Source organism: Kwoniella mangroviensis, chromosome 3 (genome assembly GCF_000507465.2).
Source record: "Kwoniella mangroviensis CBS 8507 chromosome 3, whole genome shotgun sequence".
Lineage (NCBI taxonomy): Eukaryota > Fungi > Basidiomycota > Tremellomycetes > Tremellales > Cryptococcaceae > Kwoniella > Kwoniella mangrovensis.
This window is the reverse complement of record NC_088829.1, coordinates 1896687-1911705: the sequence shown is the minus strand read 5'-3', so window position 1 is coordinate 1911705 and position 15019 is coordinate 1896687. Positions and strand designations below refer to the sequence as shown.

At 44.7% G+C, this 15019-nt stretch overlaps 8 protein-coding genes across 8 annotated transcripts; 5 read left to right on the top strand and 3 right to left on the bottom strand.

Moving 5' to 3' along the window:
- Nucleotides 1-111: 111 nt before the first annotated feature.
- Nucleotides 112-923, top strand: I203_108538 (uncharacterized protein; the record flags this gene model as incomplete). The annotated part of the gene is made up of 6 exons (XM_019148708.1): nt 112-194; nt 254-374; nt 451-501; nt 592-632; nt 706-766; nt 876-923. The coding sequence occupies 6 exons, from the start codon at nt 112-114 to the stop codon at nt 921-923; spliced, it is 405 nt and encodes a 134-aa protein (XP_019002291.1).
- A 625-nt stretch (nt 924-1548) lies between these two features.
- I203_108537 (uncharacterized protein) lies at nt 1549-3432 on the bottom strand (the record flags this gene model as incomplete). The annotated part of the gene is made up of 2 exons (XM_019148707.1): nt 1549-1751; nt 1809-3432. The coding sequence occupies 2 exons, from the start codon at nt 3430-3432 to the stop codon at nt 1549-1551; spliced, it is 1827 nt and encodes a 608-aa protein (XP_019002290.1).
- Nucleotides 3433-3534: 102 nt separating this feature from the next.
- On the bottom strand, nt 3535-4063 carry I203_108536 (uncharacterized protein; the record flags this gene model as incomplete). The annotated part of the gene is made up of 3 exons (XM_065518417.1): nt 3535-3563; nt 3698-3877; nt 4006-4063. 3 exons carry the CDS (start codon nt 4061-4063, stop codon nt 3535-3537), a joined length of 267 nt encoding a protein of 88 aa, XP_065372782.1.
- A 1073-nt stretch (nt 4064-5136) lies between these two features.
- I203_108535 (uncharacterized protein) lies at nt 5137-6355 on the top strand (the record flags this gene model as incomplete). The annotated part of the gene is made up of 5 exons (XM_019148705.1): nt 5137-5145; nt 5212-5437; nt 5635-5863; nt 6085-6188; nt 6309-6355. The coding sequence occupies 5 exons, from the start codon at nt 5137-5139 to the stop codon at nt 6353-6355; spliced, it is 615 nt and encodes a 204-aa protein (XP_019002288.1).
- A 735-nt stretch (nt 6356-7090) lies between these two features.
- Nucleotides 7091-7810, bottom strand: I203_108534 (uncharacterized protein; the record flags this gene model as incomplete). Its single annotated transcript, XM_019148704.1, has 2 exons — nt 7091-7544; nt 7632-7810. 2 exons carry the CDS (start codon nt 7808-7810, stop codon nt 7091-7093), a joined length of 633 nt encoding a protein of 210 aa, XP_019002287.1.
- Nucleotides 7811-9010: 1200 nt separating this feature from the next.
- On the top strand, nt 9011-10912 carry I203_108533 (uncharacterized protein; the record flags this gene model as incomplete). Its single annotated transcript, XM_019148703.1, has 5 exons — nt 9011-9905; nt 10056-10126; nt 10206-10310; nt 10393-10467; nt 10544-10912. 5 exons carry the CDS (start codon nt 9011-9013, stop codon nt 10910-10912), a joined length of 1515 nt encoding a protein of 504 aa, XP_019002286.1.
- A 513-nt stretch (nt 10913-11425) lies between these two features.
- Nucleotides 11426-11965, top strand: I203_108532 (uncharacterized protein; the record flags this gene model as incomplete). Its single annotated transcript, XM_019148702.1, has 1 exon — nt 11426-11965. One exon carries the CDS (start codon nt 11426-11428, stop codon nt 11963-11965), a length of 540 nt encoding a protein of 179 aa, XP_019002285.1.
- A 460-nt stretch (nt 11966-12425) lies between these two features.
- On the top strand, nt 12426-14996 carry I203_108531 (uncharacterized protein; the record flags this gene model as incomplete). The annotated part of the gene is made up of 8 exons (XM_019148701.1): nt 12426-12537; nt 12635-12757; nt 12808-13772; nt 13896-14168; nt 14234-14250; nt 14302-14495; nt 14555-14650; nt 14710-14996. The coding sequence occupies 8 exons, from the start codon at nt 12426-12428 to the stop codon at nt 14994-14996; spliced, it is 2067 nt and encodes a 688-aa protein (XP_019002284.1).
- Between the last annotated feature and the right edge of the window lie 23 nt (nt 14997-15019).

The window sequence follows — 15019 nt, the reverse complement described above, 5'->3', positions numbered from 1 at the left end:
CAGCTGGAGGGCAAGCAAATAAGCGCCAGAAAGGTTCACAACTTCACCTATACTATCTACTACGATATACGACTCAGCACAACGAGAAGAACGAAAGGTCCTACCTCCGCTATGTCTTCGAGGTTGAACGGTGCTCTCTCACCTCCTATACCACTCAACAATCGATCAGGTGCTTCTTCACCTCAGAGACAGAAGTGGGTCGAATTGAGTACCAAACGATACAACCAATCCAGCTGATAGATATGATCCGTAGATTTCCTTCGGATACCTTACGTCCATATATCAAGACGCTCTTAACCAAGACACTGACCAATGCAAGTTGGGATTCGAATGATAAAGCCAAGATGGCAGCGTACAGTAAAGAGATCTCAGAGGTGAGGTGTGCAATCCAGACTCATACCGAATGATTCTCAATGTTGATGATATACTCATATGATTGTATGCTCGTAGAGAGTGAAACAACGTATGATCGAAATTGAGCCTAGAGGATTCAAGTACATTGTGAGTTGGTAATTTACGTATTGTGTTCAACTGTATGATGTGAATGAATGTATAAGCTTATACAGTTAACTGTAAACTGACCTTCTGTAGGTCACAACGACACTTTCTGAGAATGTTGGACAGGCAGGGAGGTAAGTCCGTACCATCTTCTGTGTTATACGACTCATTCATAATTAGTCGCTGATCCGACATCATGCCAAACAGAGCAGACATGTCATGTCATTGGGAAGATACAGATTCAGCCATTCAGGAAATGTTCAGTAATGTAAGTGCTGGTGTCTCTTTTCTAGTACTGAACTCGAATGGTCTTGATCCCAGTCCTTGATATCGCAGACAATAATGCATTTGCTCATCTTATTGTATATCATTCGTAGGAATCAATAATCTTCGTCTGTATAGCATTCGCCGTGCGATTACCTTGATCCTCATCAGAACCCAGAGTAGGCGACATCTCAACAAAACCACAGGGAATCAAGACGTCCTATATTTTAGTCACTGGATCCTGTCCTACGACAACCCAAGTGAAGCTTTCTGACAATGAGAATAAACCAATTCGCATGGTCCTTAATTTTTTCTTGTCAATACAATCAGCAGTACTAGCCAAACATATGTTATAATTCGATTCCATATCAACACACTTATGACGCATGTATAATGACCTGAATCCACGTAGAGAAACATATAATGCTTAAGTATTGTTGCACAAAATGTAGATATAGCTGCATGTCATCACATCTCCTTCATAGGATTTCCATCACTTTTCTAACAAAGTTGAAGAATCTCCCAAAAGTGAATGAGCGTTCGAGTGTGATGTGATGTGGTGTGGGTGTGGTGGTTAAAGATACAGGATACGTATATATAAGGAAAATAAAGGAATAAAATTCAACAGAGAACAAATAAATCACCCAAATCAGTGGGTATATCAGATTATGAGTGAAGGAAAAAGGAAAGAAGAATTACATAAACCGGTTGAAAAACAAAATGATACGTGTATAAATATATATTTTTAAGATATCCATCCTCCCCTCTTTTCAGTCCGATGTCGGATTATCGAATAGGTCTTCCATAAGCTGTTGGAATGGCCAAACCACAATCCCGATGTTGCATCAGTATAGCAGTCAATCGACCAACTTCTTCATGCATCGATTGGATAGTCTGTTGTAATCTTTCATTCTCGATGGTTAATCCTTCGACTTTCGATTGTAATTCGTTCAACCATGCTTTCTTACGTTGTCGACATTTCAGTGCGGCTAAAGAATCTAAAATCAGCTTAAAACTTCACGCGTCACTTCAAACCGACCACTCACCCTGTCTATTACGTTCCAAGAAATTCTTTCTTTTGTCCTCCTCCGTCTCAGGTTTACCGTCATTATTCCCCATATCGAACTTCCCATCATCATCATCCGAATCGCCCGAGTCGATACTTTCCTGTTTGGCCGATTTAGGCGGTGTCGAAGTCTGGTGTGGGCCAGGTCCACCCATAGAATTCTTCTTTCCTTTCTTGGCTGGTTTGGCTGAACCAGGGCCTCCTCCAACGTCCGATTTCCTCTTCTGACCTGCCTGAGCACCGTTCGCACCTTTACCTTGACCTCGTCCACCTCTTACGGGAGTACCGCCTCTACCTTCCTCCTCGCGCTTGGAAAGCTCCTGGTGCGCCTGGGATAATAAGAACAGTCCATTGGCAGCTTGAGAAGCCGCATTGGCGCTCTGCTGAGCATAGTCTACATGTGGCATCGGGACTGGTACAGCACCAGGGTGAGGTGGTCCCATCGCAGAGGCAAAGTAAGGTGGTCCAGGTTGTGGTCCTTGATTGGCTCGCGCCATCTCACCAAACACCCCAGTCAGAGCGGACAGCGTGTTTGGGGTGATAGTCTCTTGAGGCACCTCGTTCTGCGAGTTGGTATGGGGTAAACCATGATGCTGTTGTAAATGAGGAGGAATGGCTGAAGGCGGTTGTAAGTTGTTTCCATCACCTGGAATCGGGGGATGACCACCATTCGCAGCGGCAGCGGCAGCTACATCGCTACCTTCAGCCAGAGGAGTCGAATTGGTGATACTGTTGAGAAACGCGGCGGTGTTAGGAGAAGGCATCGCGAGAGCACCAAGATTAGGTCCCATGAAAGAGTGGTAACCGGCAGGGGTGAAGCCGGATCCTGTGCCTGGAGTGAACCCAGTCCTAAATCCTGTCGATTCGAAAGCTGCTGCGCCTTCACTTTGATTACCGTTCGCTTCGTTTGGTCCACCTGCACGGTTGTTAGCGTTGTTTGTTTGAGGATTACCGTTCTGAGGTCCAGCAAGCATTGCCGGACTCAGCGGGCCGGATCGGAGGGAATTAGCAAGCCAAGGGAACTGACTTGGATCAGCTGCTGCTGGACTTGTCAGTGATGATAAAGGCGGTAAAGCGTTGTGACGTGTGCTGGTTGCGTCGGTGCCACGAGGAGGAGTGGCTCGGTCAGAGAGTGATGAGCTGGAGTGATGCGATTCCCTAGAGAAGGACTGTTCGAAAGGGTTGGGTTCTTGGTCGAAACGAGATCGTATGCCAGAGTTGGGACGGATGGGAGGTCTTTGAGGGTTACTCTCTCCGTTGGGATCAGGATTGGGTGGTGGGCCAAGTGGTTCGCCGACTGCTTTGGGAGATTTGGCTGTGTGAGGTATGCCGATGGGATTGAAGGGCGTAATGATAGATGTCAATGGGGTCGAGATAACATCGTCATCCGGGTCAACAATAAGGGCGTAGTTTATCAACGAAGCGAGTGGGAGAGGAGTCGGTGAGGCAGGGGTGGAGAAAGAGGGAACGAAAGTGGTGAGTGGATCGAGAGGGAATGATGGAGCAGGGGATAAGAAACCGTTGTGACGTATGATAGGTGGTGGGACAATGGATAGTCGAGAAGGAGAAGAAGCGAAGGATACGGCGTCAGCGATTCGTTTCATTTGAGAGGGATCGTGAGAGGGGGAAACGAAAACAAGAATAACGAGGGGATGGACACATGAGGAGAGGTGGTTAAGTATCCCCATCGACGAATGGACGACGGATCATCGACTCGGAAGGCAGAAACATCTCCCTTCATTCGAGAAGAATCAAGATGAAAGGATGATGACTCTTCATGCGTGTCTCGAGCAGTAGTACAAGGGGATGTATGAATGGAAGGGACCAAGACGAGATGGGATCTGCCAAATAGGGAGAACCAAAACTCACCATCCCCGTTCTCCTTCTTCACTTCACCCTTTTCGTCCACTGGAGTAGCTTCGGATACTGTCACCTTGGCTACTGGTTTGCCTGAGGTCGAGCTGGTCGAGTTCGGTTTGTCAGGTTTCGATGCGTTTGATTTGTTTTCGGTAGGCTTGACAGTGGCTGAAGAAGAAGAAGGGCGAGAGACTTGTACAGGAAATGCGAAATGTAAGTTAGTTGTTATTTTCGTTATGATGTCATCGATGCAGAGCAGATGGGGAATGTCTGTTGTCATTGAACAAATGTTTTGGTGAAAAGCATGGAATGAAACTCACTGCTATCTGTGGAAGAGGTTGACGGTAAGAGAGGTGGTGCTTGTGCTACAGCTGCCATCTTGTATAGTAGCGATGCACAACGGCTTTTGCTTGAGAAGACAGACCAACAGAGATTGGTAAGCTTATTTTGGTGAGTCGAAATGGAAAGTCCTGAACCCTCAGTACCACCAGTGCAATGCTATGCTACGGTAGGGTATAACAGGTATCACTTTTGATATGAACAAGATGACTTGTACTGGAGCGAACAGCAGATGAGACGGAACAGAGACGTTTGAATGAGGGGGGTCAAGGTGGACCGGGGATGAGCGATGGAAGGGGGGTGGAGTGGCGAGACGTTGAACAGCAGATCGAGAGAGCAAGCGGACAAGGAGAAAGCACGTTAGTTCGACTGAATTGCAAATCATAGGATAGCATAGCATGACGACCTGAAGGTGGACAGGGGTGATGAAGAGATGGAGATCATCCATGATTATTTCACCCCGTCCATCATCCATCCTGCCCATTTTTTCGCGTTCACCAAGAAAGGTTTTCTGTCTTTGCATGAAGTTGGGTAGATGGGATCAAAAGGTAAAATCTACTCACCTCTTTTTGAATCTTAAATGGGTGTTGGCAGTAAGGCGGTGAGAGGGTCGTCGTACGGTACGGCCTGAGTATGGTATTGGATTGGTGACAGCTTGGGAGAGATGAGGTAGAGTAATGATGAAATTGAAAGAATGAAATGACGTCGAAGGTGTGGGTGTATGACCTCACCGATTTCCCAAAATTTGCGCTCTGGTGCTGGTTTTATAATTTGACACTCAAAGGAAGGGGTTCGCTTGACTAAGCAATAAAATACCATCAAAACAACATACCAAAAAAGGGAAAAAATTGCAAATTACCAATTATTCCACAAGCAATTTTATTGTATTTTATCCCATCTTCCCTCCCTTGCCTATTTTTGGTGGATTGACAATGCCTAATTGGTAGCAACCCTGACGTGCCTACTCAGCCTCGTGGCTTCACGCGGAGTGAACGCTTCAAGTGGATGTTGTGCATGCGACGTGTAGAGTTGAACCATGTAGTAGATATCAAATCAATGATAGCAATCTTATCTACTCTCACTACAGGCTTACACAGACACAGAGCGGCGAAATGACTTTGGTGAGTGTTCTACACAAGTACACCCGGCTCTCACGGTTATTCCTAATCTCTTTGGACGTTCCATAGTCCAACTTATCACTCTACACCGTGACGGCCCTCCTGATACTCGACACAGAGGGTCAAAGGGTATTAGCGAAGTACTACAACCCACCGCACCAAAGTACACCTTCGACGGGGATAGTAAATGACCTGGGGGTCGGTCAGGGTGGTCCAGGGATGGGAGGGTTGATAAGTTTGAAAGAGCAGAAGGCATTTGAGAAGAGCGTGTTTGAGAAGATCCGAAGGGGTGGTGGTGAGTCATCAGTTCTATCTATATCATCTTATCTTAAATATACCGAGGGCGATTGAAAATATTCCACAAGGGATTAGATTTTTCTTTCCCTTCTCATCGTACATATCCACGAGTCGATTATATATCTACAATTTCCGATATATTCTTCATGCCCCACTGCCAGGCTAACCAAAATATCCTGTTCTCTTTTACACCAGGCGAGATACATCCCCTCCCTCCTCACCTCATCATAACCCGCACCATCGTCGACCTGCACTTCATCATTGTCGGTCCCCTCTCAAGCAGCAACGAATTGATGTTGAATCAGACCCTCAGCGCTTTCACCGACAGTGTTCATCTGTTATTGAGAGGTCAGATCGAGAAGAGGAACGTGTTGGAAGGATTGGACTTGGTGTTGTTAGCTGCGGATGAGACGGTTGATGATGGGTGAGTGGGACGATATCATGGGGTTCAGTATTTCCCGCTTGGATGATGGAGGGAAGTGGGAGTGGGACAGATGGGAAAGGATCTATCACGTTGAGAAGATATCACAACTCGGAAGGATCTTTGAACAGGAGGTGATGGGACCAGGGTCATCCTATTGCGGTTATATGGAAGGGATATATTATTCTGTACAGTGCTAAATTTGTCTGCATTGGTTAAATTAGGGTCATCCTCGAAACGGACGCAGCGGCAATCGCAGCGAGAGTCTCAAGACCTAAAGCGGATACCACCGATATAGTGATCAACGAACAAACGTTGATGAATGCTTGTGAGTGTTCTTTCGGTTGAACATGTCGACATTCTGAGGACATACCATTTTCAGAGAAGAGGTGTGGATCGTGGATTGTGGATTGTGGAATGTTGTTGCTAATTAAAGTTATTTCTATAGATACTTCGTTCCGGGACAAAGTCTCTCAAAGGATTCAGCAGTTATAGACATGGGAATCTTGTCCCGTTGCGAGTAAGGCTGTATAGATAGGTCTATATGCTTAGAATGAGATGATGGTGGAGAGGAATCCCGAACTTGGATGATGGATGATAAATATTGTATACATAGCTTTGAAGTGGAATTGACGTTCTTCGAAACGACAGAACGTATATATATACCCTTACATGCAAACTGGATAAATCGCGTTCTCACCGTGGATATACAGTACAAACACAACACAATTAGCCTGACTTACAGTTTTTTCTACCCTCTATTATCTACCAACGAGGGTTCTTACGGTACACCATTCATCTTGATCCGAAGATCCGAATCAGAATAAAAAATCATTTATACAGAATTCATGGTATTAGTATGTATTTATTGGTTGATCTGATCTTACGATATTTGATATCCAGTACGATATGTATGAGACGACTGAATATATGATACATGATTTATTTGGTTTTCTGTTCTTTGTTTGTCTATGATGTAGAATATAGTTTTTACTACCCTATCGATACAGTATTTATCATCACTAAAGTAAAAAACCAAAGTATTGTCCGTGGTTGTGTTTTATTCATCAATAATGGCAAAGATTTCTTTTGGGCGGTCGATATTGACCTAACCTAATCCAACCTGACCTTTAGCTTATCCTTCCTGGTTCTGATCTTCCCTTCTCCTCCTTGTAGTCAACTAGTATCATTCCACCGATATCGTATAAAAACAACAGATTGACATCGCCCTTAAGCCAGATAGGCAACTATCACACCCAACAATCCCAAGATCAGAATCCTATCCTTTCCAACCCCGTTCATCTTCTCTGATGACCCAGAGGTAGAGGATCCGGTATCGGACGCAGCAGCTACAACAGCCGCACTGGTCGATCCAGTCGTTGACCATTTCGTACTATTCGCAGTGGCACTGGCTGTAGCGAGACTGTTGGTGAGCAGCGAAAGTGTAGTAGATGGAGTAGGGTTGAAAGCTGCACTTTGACCTTGTCCGAGGGTTTGTACGGAATCATCGGTTTGTTCTTCTTCATCATCATCGTTGGTGGAAGGATGGAATGGTGAGACGATCTGATCGTCTTCGTCAGAAGTTGAGGAAGATGAAGCGGCGGAAGGTACAGGGGTTGTACCGGTTACGGTGGTGGTGGGTTCGGAGGAAGGTTGAAACATGATCAAAGAGGTGAGTGTTGATCTGTCATAAAATCAATCATAAATAAGTATTCGTTCTAGTATACATGTATACCTTTATGTAGGTTCATTAGGCTGTAGGTTTACTCACGTATCTTTCTCACTCGCTACGCTAGTTCCTTGAATTCCCGAATCTCCAGCACCGAATGCTCGTTTCTTGATAAAATTTTGAACGTGTGGTGGAGGATTGATTGAATGTTGGGAGGAAGGCTGGGGCTGGGGAAGTGAGAGGGCGATAGGGATAAGGGACAGAAGGAAGATGAACTTCATTGTGGTTATATACGTATACTTGGTGGGTGTGGAATGAGTGTCGTAAGTTGGTTGTAGGTGACCAGACCTTGTGTGTTCCTTGACTTCGAATGAGTGAGAATGGTTGATGCGTATGTTGACTGTCCCCTCGATACGATGTGCCGATAATCAGTGATTGATAGACGGAGGAATGAAAAAGAAATGGGAGCTGCAGGTGATCAGTACTAGGTATATATGTAGTTGAGCAGACGAATAAACATTCATTCCCGTTCATCACCATCGTCTTTCATTTCGACACTACCACTACTAAGTAAGGCATTGGAGTAAACAACAGTGCTTGTACTAGCAGTTAATCAAAGGAATCCTCGTTTATACAAAAACACACTAAAATCTCGTTTTGGCATCCTTTAGCCTAGTTCCGAAACGTACCTATTTCTCTGATCCGAGGGGACTTTACCTAATCGGGGAATTTGGATCGGTTTCATGTGCATGGAATGCAGGGTCAAGAGAGTGATGGATTGATTTGATGGTGTACCTTGGCGTGTACTGTATCTATGGTACACTGCTGTAGTGTAGTCTCATGACCAAAGCTAAGATCATGACATGACATTGAAGTCACTACGGATTGATTGTCATTGACGACATTGCTACGCTTCTTCCGAATGGAGCGATGGTCGACATGAATGTTGATCACTATCTCGAAGAAGGATGGCTCTTTGACTCAAATTGTATCCATGTTCGGGTTTCATGACCCATGATCCATCACTCATCGATCATCACCGTCTAACACTCGAGGTCTGAGCCCTATCAGAATGATAATCATCGTTGAGCGTATGTCCAAAGGACCCACTTATCTGTGTATGTCGATTTCATCCTACTTTGAGAGCAAAACCGTAGAATCAAGTGGAACGATGTTATTCAATCTTCTCACAATCTCTATCCTGCTAACTGTCATGGTATGACACATCTCGGGTATTTCGTTCGCTACTAGTATATAAGTAGATTCGATCCGGATCCAGCGGATTGAATATTTTACCTTTTGGTCAGTGTGCTTGTACGTCTGCTTACGTGCATCCATTACACTAACAATCAATAGGAATAACAAAACTAAAGTCAGCAGGTATAAATTGTCCTCTTAGCGTATTGATACTACTACGACACTGAAACTATCTCCTACCTCAATATGCGATCATCATAACGAACAACTATCAAACTTCCGATATGTCTAATCCCAATCATACCGCTCAACCTTCTCATCAATCCGATCAACTTCCATCAGATGTAGGATCGTATCCTGCTATGAATGATTCTGGAGATGGGCATTCCAACCAATCTTCTGGACAAGTCAGTCCACTTCGACATGGACATGGACATGGACCTACGAACTTTGGATTTGGTGATACTCCCATTTCAGATATTCCTACAACACCTTTACCTCACTTGAATCCACGATTCTTCGATCAAGGAGGTCAACCTATTCGTCAACGAATTCATCAATATCCTTTTACGTCATCATCATCTTCTTTGAAATATCCTCAACAAGCGAACCATAACTATGATCAGTACGCTAATCATAACTATGATCAGTATCCTAATCTCTTTTACGGAAATTTTCAATTCAAACCATTACCTCAAATCAACCCATATCTCCCGCTTCATCAATATCAATATCAACATCCCTCATTCCATTCTCAGCCTTACCATCTACCGTATCTTGCTCAATACAATCAACAACCTCAATACCCATCGCAGCTTAATTACCCATTCAATGTGCCACTTCCGAACATCTCGTCAGCTCAACCCGGGGGGTCATCCCGTCCTTTCGGTCGACCTGTATCGTCCAATATAGGACCCTCCCAACACCTACTTCAATATCAAGCATCGATGTTTACAGGTACTCAAGTTGCAAATACTTTTGGACTCACCCAACCTGGTGTTTCGATAGACAACCGTAATGGTATCAGTATCAGTGATGGATCATCTTTCAATTCAGGTGTAAAGAGAGCTTTCAGTCAGGTAGACCAAAAGGAAAATGATAAATCAAGTATGAATACCAATACCGATACCAATACCAAACGATCTCGTCAAAGTGTAAGGATTAAAGTGAAAAGAGAAGGTAAATTAATTCATATCGATGGTTATAGTCGAAAACCATTAGCTGGATGGGCAAATAGAAAAATTTGGAATGATTCGAAAGATGATTAGGATCATGTTAAATTCGCTTATTCAAATCACAACGTCGCCCTATCCAATGTGGTTCTCTCAGAGACTCAAGGTGAAAACTGGGAGGATGCTTGTAAAGATATGTTCGAGTTGTTTTCTCAATGTGGTTCAATAGTGAGTCTAAAAAACCCTTTTGCAATTTTGGGTCTTTCGCTAATTGCGAGATACCGTATGATGGATGGTGGTATTGTAGGAATCGATCTATCTTATGAAATCGAATACCGTTTCAGGTATATTGAGAGGTAAGATTGGGATTGATTTTGAAGAAAAATTAGGATATCTCAAAGCTTTGAATATGGTGAGTACGCATCTTGACCTCATAATTTCAGATGGGTTGCTGCATAAAAGCATGCTGATGAAGTTCAATACCAATACTGTAGCCAGAGGAAATGAGAGTGTATAATTCTGAAAAGATCGAGATCATAACGAGGAGATATGAGATTAATAAGACCTGGGTAAGTATTCTCTTGATAATGTCGGAAGTGTCGGTGACAAAAGGAGCTTAAATCGTGTGAGGTATCTTAATTGTAGTTCCTGGCTTTTGAAAGTGAACTTCATCACTTGCAAAAAGATGCCATCATGTACGCTTCGAAGATTGGTAAACGTTCTGCTACCAGGTTCGGAATACCTCCTTCAGCATTGAATCGTGATATCCAACCTGTCGATCCGGTTTTGAGCGTCCTTCCATTTGAGGAATTACCTCAAGATTCTAGCTTACCTAGGAGATTCCACTTGGGTCAATGGAAGAAATATAGAGAAAGCTTAAGTACGGATAAGAATAAGATAAAGGACATTGAACTTGACGATGATGATGGTGGTGGTCATACGGAGAAAGAGGAAGTAAACGTAGCGCATGTGAAAGATGAAGCTGAGATTGGAGAAGACGATGATGGAAAGTAGAAGAATACAACCAAAACGGTGGCTTCATGTTGATACACCTGTCGTGAAGATGACGAACGAAGAGAGATCTGCTAGTAGTGGTTCTGTACTCTTAGATAAAGTGATGATATAAGTTTGTCTATTGTCGTCATACCAGAACGCCAACGAGGTCTGCAACTTTGTATTATGCAGTTCGGTTTTATCGTCTCTTCAACACATTCTGGACTACACTATCATGTAGAAAGTATGAAGATTTACGATGCATGAAGTAAGATCAGGTATAACTTGTTAGAATGTGCCAACTTGTGATCGAGTAAAAACGTACAGTATGATCGGTTACCGGCCCGGGATAATGTGAGTCCGAGCGCTGTTCAGCTTTCCAGCTTTACAACGCCATATTCGATAACACATCTCTCCATCCACCCATCCATCCAAACGAAAATCTACACCTGAGTCAGACAGTCAAGCGCCCTATCCCAGATTGAAGCTTCGCAGAATTACCTTGTACCCATCCAACCCATCCACTTCATCATCATGGCTCAACAGAATACCCGGCAAGTCTTACCATTCCGCCGAATCGTCACTACCCACACACCAGACGATATCGATGGATCATCCGTCACTCTCCACGATGATCAAATACCCCTACGTCCAGTCTTAGAAGGTGACGCTCACATATCCCCTCTATACTCTTCGTCGGGTGTACCAAGTCATAATCCACATGTGATCAGTGCTGAACATGTCACTCAGTCAATGGCGAATGTTCCCGGCGTGGTATTTCCAGGCGGTACAAATGGACAAGTCACAGATGTTGCACCAAACTATCGAATAGGTTTTCATCGAACTTCTTCAATAGATTATAATGTCTTTTTAGCTGGGAGTGCGTATCTGATCGTACCCGATGGAAAAGGAGGAGAAAGTAAGACGTTGGTCAAAGCTGGTGAATTGGTGGTTCAGACGGGTACTTTACATGCGTGGCAAGCTGGACCTGAAGGTGCTAGATGGGTGACGGTGGTGGTGGCTGCTTTACCTGTTGAGAAGGATGGGAAGGTCTTTGAAGATGTTGATTTCTAGTATGAATACGGGCAATTGGGCAATTGGCTATGGGAGGTATGGGCAAAAATGGTAGGAGGACGGACGTGCGGAACAACGTTCCGGTTATTGGTGATTGAGTGACACCCGGGTACAATACAATACAAGTTATATAGACAGCGTAGATAGTCTGCTTTTTCATGGAGAGAGTGTGCTAGATGCATAGAATCCATGGTGCATATGTATGTGACAGCATGCAATATGAACCTTGCTTGCTGGTGTCGTGCGAATCATACGGTCCCCAGGACGGCGAGCTGAGTCGAGTCGTTGGTCGTAAAATGGGATATTGAGAGCTCCATTTTTTTAACCCGTTACCACCCTGAGTACCAGTTACAACAACTCATAACAAACTTACGGTTACGGACTAATTCATCTCTTTATTTCCTTTTTTCCTAAAACATCAATACCACCTTGCACATTCATCCATATATCACCTTGCAAGATGCCCAAAATACCTACAGACAAGTCGCCGTCGACATCGTCGGACGCTCGACGCAACTCTACCAACAACCCTCTGAGCATAACATGCGCTCCATGTCGAGCCAAGAAGATCAGTGAGCGGTTTCCTACTCGGTTAATCTTCTTCCCGTGATACTAACGATCGTTCATTCTCAACCCCCTTCATCGCTCTGCTATCTAATCATCATACAGAATGCGATAGTAACAAGCCTACATGCCTGAACTGTGCGAAGGCACCGTCGGAATGCTTCTACCCACCGAAATTGAAGCCTGGCTTGAGGCCTGGGACAGGTCTGGAGATGATCAAACGTGTCGGTGAGTGATAGTAATTTCACCTAAGATGAGTTGCTGATGTGAAGATATAGAGCTACTGGAAGAGAGGATAGAGACGTATGAAGCCCGTCTAGCAGAACAGGAAAATCGTCTTGCTCAACTTCAATCAGCTAGTGGCCCATCATTCTCATACGATACGGCCCAAACGCCCCTCAATGACCCTTTCCTCCAATCTTCACATTCAAACACCTTCAACCCTCTAGCTGCGGCTGGTGGAGCCATCGCACCAGCTCAGACGAATCTGAACTCCCTTCCTACGAATATATCCAATCCTTCTGTCCAATCTCTTCCATTCAATACCGACCCGAGTCCTACGAACGGGTTCGATCCAACAAGTTTGAACATCTCTGCTTCTCCCGGAGTCAACATGGCTTCACCGTCCTCATTCCTCGATCCACATATCTTACCTGCAGATGATATCGTCAGGGATCTTTTGACATTGTATTTCACACATATACATCCCTGGGCACCGATACTGTCACCTATTATGCCGGAGTTCAAACCACCTTGGACGATTGTGCATCACGCTATCGTAGTTGTTGCACTACGTCTATCGACAGATCCCAGGTTAGCAAGTACCAAAGACCTAATCAAGAAAAGAGCCAAACAGCACGTGTTGGCTCATGCAGTTGAATCAACTTCGATATCGTCAGTCCAAGCTCTAGCATTGTTAGCGTTAGACTTGATAGGTTCAGAACAAGGACCAAGTAGTTGGGGGATTTTGGCTTTACTTACGAGATCTGCTGTGCACCTCGGCTTATCAAAGGAGGAAGAAGCTCCCTCGTGGGGTGGAGTGGCACCTCTACCTGCGTTAAGTAGGACAATCATCATTCCACCTCCCACGAGTTGGCACGAAGATGAATCGAGAAGGAGATTGTTCTGGCTCATATTCTGCTTGGATAGATATGCTTGTGTAGCGACTGGGTGGGATTTCGCTCTACCGGATTCAGATATAAAGAGGAGATTACCATGTTCTGATGCAGTGTGGGCGAGGTCGGTGAGTTAGGTCATTTACTATCACCTATTCACAATCTCAGAAATGTACAACCGTTCTTCCTGTCTATGCACATCGTCTTGAGACTACGTATAAATCAATGCTAATTCCATCAAACCATTTTAGGATTGGCATCAAAGTCCCCCCTTCCGTTCGATATTCCAGAGAGAAACTCTATATTTCGATTTAGATGATGTGAGCCCTATGGCTTATCTGGTTGAGGCGCTCGACTTGCTTGGTAGAGCACATACCCTACAGAGTCAGATGTTGGAACCTGGAGATGCCCGTGCGATGAGCAACAGGAAAGATAAGACCTTGCAGTTGACGGCTGCCACCAAGAGGTGGTTCGCTAATGCACCGCTGGAAAGGATCGATCAGCCTGGAATGAGGTTGATGATTGTGAGTTGCGCTTATCGCAATTGACCCGAGCGTAAGAGCACTACGCTGATGTTGGATATTATTAGCAAGCGGCATATTATGCGTGAGTGGAACAAGGGGTCAAGCGTGGAATGAAGCTGATAATGTGGAATAGAACACTGCTCAAGTTGAATGGGAATCATGCTTATCCCGCTCATGGCGAGCCTGAAGAACCGTACGTATCAACATGTCTCGACTCAGCAAAAGCCATGGCGAATCTTGCGAGTACCGCGAGAGCGCTTGGGTGGATGACGACGTCCAGTCCGTTGTTTATCTGGGGATGTTGGGTGGCGGCAAGAGTGATATTTGGTGAGTTCACTATGACTTCTCAGACCTATATGACAATTCATACTGAATTGCATGTGTAGTGCATGCCTATCTGAATCACCAGACTCAGCCAGACGAGAACTTCAATACCATTCTAGCGGCTTTGAAAGAACAAGCCTTATATTGGAGTTTAGCTAGTGAGTTACCATCACATTTACCGATCAGTATATCTCGTACTGACGCAAGTCGTGATCAGACCAATATGTCAAACTTCTCGAACGAGCCAAAAGGAAATGGCAAAAATCGTTATCTGGTGGCGGTCCCTCGGCGAGTCTACCAGATGCGATTCACGTTTTACTCGATTTCCACCGAACGGCATATAGCGCAGTCCATCAAAATCAAATGCAGGAGACACCTCATGTCACACCGCCTGAGCACGACTTGGCCCATTTACCCGTTTGGGCCGTACAACCTGGTTTGGGGGATTTGTATTCTTGGTTCGACCTGCCTGCGGGGTTGTTCCAGGCTGATACGGCGTTGTGACGACAATTAGGAAATATAAGGAT